We start from the raw sequence: 5,854 nt of genomic DNA, 5'->3' as shown, positions 1-5,854 counted from the left end.
ACCAAATATGATAGCATCTAAACCGGTGCATCTAAAATTATAACAAAAATATGGATTGTTGGGGACGCAATCATCTATGTGCATATAAAATTTGAGCTTGAACAAAAATTTGTGCAGGTAGAAACAAAAAAGAGAAATCAGCATCCAAATACATAATTTCTATACTTGCTATATGTAGTTTCTATACTTGCTATATCATGTAGGCACCGCATGTAGAAACTATATTCTCAATATATAATTTCTTCAAAATAAATTATCATCTAATATCCTATCTTCTCTCTCCTTTCATGACTCTATCCCCTTTTCCTTTCTTGGTTCTTGCGTAGACATAGTTTCTTGCAAGAGGCTATTTCTAATGGGGAGTTTCACTTCACGGTTTCCAAGAGTGATATGTCGTCTAATTAAAGAAATTTATGTTGATGAATGAAACAAGTCCTACAATTCACAATTTCATTTCACGATTTAATAGACGAGCCATATCCTTTAATTGTGATATATGGGATTGGATGAAGTTGGATGAAATGAGACCCTCTAGTACCAATGCTAGTTTCACAGATTTAATAGTCTTGGAAACGGTATATATATCCAATTTCATAATGATGAAACTCATTTCTTCTCTCTCTTCATAAATTTCTTGCCATGTTTGTCTACGTGGCAGCTCATTTAGTGAGATTGATGCTAAAAATTATCCTAGTCAGCGGGTTGGAATTGCCTTAAGACACTTTCAATGACGACATAACATTTAAGAAAACCAATCAAAGTACTGGTCATATCTAAGAAATATAAATGCACGAACGGGCAGCCAAACCAATTTGTCAAAAAAATTGCTCAACCCATCTTTTTATATATAGATTACTAGCTGGTGTTGGTTTTGAGATATATATTATGTATCTTGACGTACATAATAGGTCAGCATGGAAGCATTGCCATGAGGATTCAATCCATCATTAAACAGCTAGGCTCTCTAGCTAATTGAAGCCTAAATTAGCACACGTGTTCCAATTATCACAAGTAGTACTTCACTCCCATTTTCCACAAAGCAATAAACCAACAACTTTTTACAAATAAAAACTATGCATGTAAAGTCAGTGCAAGGATTCTTTCATTACCATTAATTGGTGTTTATTAACTAGATAATAATTGAAAGTAAAAGTCAGCAGCTGTTGTTCTCATGTGATGACTAACATGGTCAATTACTGTCAAAGATAATTATTTCTCTGTATTGATTGCTGGCTGCAGTCCCCATCTATCCATCTCCCTTGTGCTCTATCTCTTCGCTCATCTGCAGGGAAAGAAGAGGGGAGACAAATTTGCACAGAAAAATTATTAAGTATTGAACACAACAACTGAACTGCAACAACAACAAATTAAGTTTTAAAAAACATGCTCGTCAGGTCATTTGTTTATCGTTTTCCTGAACATGTCAAAAAGCTACTGGCTTTGCTTGCTGGCTTCTCCAATACTAGCCTAGTACTCGCAATGTTTCTGTCCATCAAGTGCAACCAAAACTAGTTTAAATATCTTTATTATAACCTTATAGCCTTTTCTTCTTCTTCTTCAACAGCAACGAGCGCAACCAAAACCCGTTTTAATATTTCATTATTCATCACTCGTCACTACTAAAAAAAATCAACCTGGCTTGAAAGTTGAAACATCATCCTGAACAGGCCATCTGGAAAAGAGGAGAAGAAAAGAAAAGAGCTCACAGCAGCTAGCATCACCTATCCTTTTCCGTTGCTGTTGCCGTTGCTGTTATTGTTGTTGTTGCTCCGCAGCAGCGGTGGTTGCTGCCGCGGTGGTTATGCTGGCCATGCCCGACATGCCACTCCGATTTTACCCCGGCCAGCCGGCGTGACGCCAAGGCGGTTCCGCACGCCGGGCCGACCGTGCTTTTCCCGGAGATTTTTAAGGTCGCGCGTCGCGGCTGCCGATGGCGGCCGCTCGCCTTTCCCCGCTCCCTGCTGCCAGCCGGTTGCGGTGACGACCCCTCTCTCTCTCTCTCTCTCTCTCTCTCTCTCTCTCTCCTCCCAGGGCCCGTTTCTTCTCCTCCCCGGCCCGGGCGCCCGGCGACCGGGGTCCACGCACAGCTTTGGCTGCCCTCTCTCTCATGGTTGGTGGCACTTCCCTAGCCTGGCGAAACTAATCCCACTAGCCGGTGTCAGGAGCTATATATAACCACCTTCATTGTAGCTCGCTTCCTTGTACCCCATCACCGGCCGGCCTCGATCAATTCCCTTTGCCTAGCTGCTGCTTGCTTTCTTCTCCGATCCGATCCTTCTCAATGGTGGTCGACATCTGAAGAGTCATACATCTGATTATACACTACTCCTTGCTCCTGCTAGATAGATTATTGGCCGTTGCAGCTAGCTCGCACACTAGCAGCTTAGCTAGTTAACTTGCACTAGTGATCATCATGAGCATCTCGGTGAACGGGCAGTCCGTGGTGCCGCCGGGGTTCCGGTTCCACCCCACGGAGGAGGAGCTGCTCACCTACTACCTCAAGAAGAAGGTGGCCTCGGAGCGCATCGACCTCGATGTCATCCGCGACGTCGACCTCAACAAGCTCGAGCCATGGGACATCCAAGGTGCGTTAGTTCATCAGTTGTTCGAGCGAGCGAGCATTCTTCTTCTTCTTCCTCCTCCTCCTCCTCCCAGTGAGATGATGAGCAGCAATGCTAGCTGCTGCTATGGTCGGACTGACTCTGACTGGCCGTCATGGCCGCCGCCGCATGTGTACTTGCAGAGAAGTGCCGCATCGGGTCGGGCCCCCAGAACGACTGGTACTTCTTCAGCCACAAGGACAAGAAGTACCCGACGGGCACGCGCACGAACCGCGCCACGGCGGCCGGGTTCTGGAAGGCCACCGGCCGCGACAAGGCCATCTACACCTCCGCCCGCCGCATCGGCATGCGCAAGACGCTCGTCTTCTACAAGGGCCGCGCCCCGCACGGCCAGAAGTCCGACTGGATCATGCACGAGTACCGCCTCGACGACGCCCACCCCGCCGCCGGCGGCGACGACCCCTACTACCCCTCGCAGCCGCCCTCCTCCGCTGTACGTACAAATACACACATACTCGTACGTACACACGTACCTGCATGCAACTGTTCAAGTGACGACGACGACGAAGACTCTCATCTTCTTCTCGTACGCGTCGTGGGTGACCGAATGAATCATTTGATTAGGAGGAGGGAGGAGGTCTCTGTCTCGATCCATCCATGGCTGGCGACCTATTAGCTCATAGGTTGTTGGAAATGGGGCATGTTTCGCGAGTGGGAGGGAGTGGCGCTTTCGCCCCCTCGCTGTCATCAAAGCAAGCAGGGACGACCAAGGCTGTGTGGTGGGTAGCTAGGTTCAGTGCTCTTCAAGGAACGCCCAGCCATTCGATCGATTAGCTCGCCTCGCGCTCTCTCGCTGCAGCAGCCAGCAGCTACCAAGCTAGGCTGGCCTCGGCCTGGGGGTGGTTGGCCGCGGGCGCCTTGGGGTCGAGGCGGGCCGGCCGGCCACACAATCTCCGCGCGCCACCAGCAAGATCAGACACCGGCCCGGCCGCCCTACCCCCATGCGGCCAGCCGGCGAGCCAACCAAACACGGCCGCCGTACCACCCCAACCAGGGACACGTACGGCACAGAAATGGAATGCTGTAGCTGCTGCAGGCTGCAGCTGCTCTAACAAACGGACAAGTACAAGCTGCTACTACCAGAGTACCAATCATGTGTAGGAGACTTTGGGATCGGAGTAGGTAGACATGAACATAGTACACATGGGTTCATGCATGGTCTCCAGTGGCGACTAGCGAGGATCGATGTACGGGAGAGTGGTGGTGGACTTACGCACGCGTCGACACGGGCGTAGGACAAGCGAGTCTGTTCTATCCGTAGCCTTTTCCGGAGGTCAACTGAGTGAGGGGCAGCTTTTGAGCTGGCTCCCTGATCATGGCAATAATCTTGCATGTGATTCTAGGCTAGCTGCTTAGGTGGTCTGGTACCAGTGGGAGCAGCTCACTCAGCTCCCCTTTTTGCAGAAATGGGGCTGCACTGACCGACCAGCTTTGGATGCTTCGGAAGAACTTACCTTTAACCCTATGAGGAAAACTTACCATGCATGCACCTTCATGGCAGACATACTAGATTAATCTAGCAGCTAGACAGTTAATACTACTTGTAACCACTTGATTTGTCTTAACCATTTTTTTGTCATGAGAATTATTGGTCTCATATCATACATGTTTGCTCATGAACCAACGTGCAGATCCGCGGCGCGGCGGGAGACCAAGCGACGCAGGAGCAGGAGGGGTGGGTGATCTGCAGGGTGTTCAAGAAGAAGAACCTCCTGCACCACGGCCAGAGCAGCGGCGGCGGCGGCGCCGCCTCGGCGACAGGCGGCCACGCGGCGGCCTCCAAGATGGCGGCGCCCATGGAGGGCAGCCCGAGCAACTGCTCGTCGGTGACGGTCAGCGACCACGCCAAGGCGCAGATGCTCCACCACTCCGCCAGCGACGACGCGCTCGACCACATCCTCCAGTACATGGGCGGCAGGCCCTGCAGCAGCAACAAGCACCACCAGGACACCAAGCCCGCGCTGCTGGATCACCACCACCACCACCACCACCTGGCCGCAACAACTACGGCGGCGTGCCACGGCAGCAGCCTCTACGGGAAGTTCATGAAGCTCCCGCCCCTCGAGCACGCCGGCGGCGGCGGCCTGCTCCCGAGCCCTGGCGAGTACGGCGCCGCCGACGCGTCGGGGATCGCCGACTGGGACACGCTGGACCGGCTGGCCGCGTACGAGCTCAACGGCCTCTCCGACGCCTCCAAGAGCATGGCCGCCTTCTTCGATGATCCCAGCAGCACCGCCGCCGCCGCGGCCTTCTCCTCCGCCGCGCACGCGACCGTCGCCGGCGACGGCGACCTGTGGAGCCTTGCGCGGTCGGTGTCGTCGTCGTTGCACGCGGACTTGACGATGAACAACGTGTAGTAGCTATCGACAGCCCAGACACAACACAGCTTCTATCCATGCATTGCCGCGCCACTAACTCCATCTCCTCGCGTGTGCTAGCTCGTGCGTGCTCCCGTGCATGGCCGCCGTATCGCACGCTCGCACGCACGTGTGTACACAGTACACTGTACACGTACGTGAATGAATAATTTCTAGGGAGACAGAGCTGATGCTGATGATGTTGCTCGTGTCTCCAAGTGATCGAGCTCGATCGAGGTGTGGTGATCATCGATCTGTGAGCTCATAGAAAACCAAGGAGAAACTAAAAGACATCAACAAAAGGACAGAGTGGTAGAGCTAGGAGAACACATGTACTATTATCTATCATTTGTACCTATAGCTTAATTTCTACTATTATAATTAAACTGCTTTATGTTTTCTAGTGCAGTGAGGTGTGACATCATTTCCTTTCTAGTGCTAGCTCGTGTGTGTTGGCGTGTTGCACTACGTTAATAATAACTGTGTGGTCGTCATCTTTTTTAATTACAAAAATAAGAATACTTTTTCCAGTGTGTTAATCATTTGGATGGAGGGAGCTGAGCGCAGCTGGTAATGTTCCACACTGTGGAACCTATCCACCCGAATGCTCGTATTTTTCTGCTTTAGGATTTAATCGATGTTAATCTTTTAAGTGGTAGGCGGCATCATGCTTGTCGATAATGAGGCTCATGTGGGTTCAATTCCATGACTCGACATGAGTGCTCATATTTTTCAGAATATTTATCATATTATTCTTTTAAGTGGTAGGGGACGTGCTCGTCGACAGTAAGGCTTTATTAATTTCAAGGTCTAGAGGTACGTAGGGTTGCGTAGGTATTTTCATAGCGGTGAGTATGTATGCATATGCGCGTCTTG

General features: G+C 50.5%; 1 protein-coding gene across 1 annotated transcript; it reads left to right on the top strand.

The window, feature by feature from the left end:
- Positions 1 to 2,129: 2,129 nt before the first annotated feature.
- LOC112888740 (NAC domain-containing protein 43-like) lies at positions 2,130 to 5,162 on the top strand. Its single transcript, XM_025955053.1, has 3 exons — positions 2,130 to 2,585; positions 2,744 to 3,054; positions 4,253 to 5,162. The coding sequence occupies exons 1-3, from the start codon at positions 2,414 to 2,416 to the stop codon at positions 4,976 to 4,978; spliced, it is 1,209 nt and encodes a 402-aa protein (XP_025810838.1). The 5' UTR covers positions 2,130 to 2,413; the 3' UTR covers positions 4,979 to 5,162.
- Positions 5,163 to 5,854: the final 692 nt, after the last annotated feature.

Source organism: Panicum hallii, chromosome 4 (genome assembly GCF_002211085.1).
Source record: "Panicum hallii strain FIL2 chromosome 4, PHallii_v3.1, whole genome shotgun sequence".
Lineage (NCBI taxonomy): Eukaryota > Viridiplantae > Streptophyta > Magnoliopsida > Poales > Poaceae > Panicum > Panicum hallii.
The sequence above is the reverse complement of the archived record's forward strand: the minus strand, read 5'-3'. Positions and strand labels throughout refer to the sequence as shown.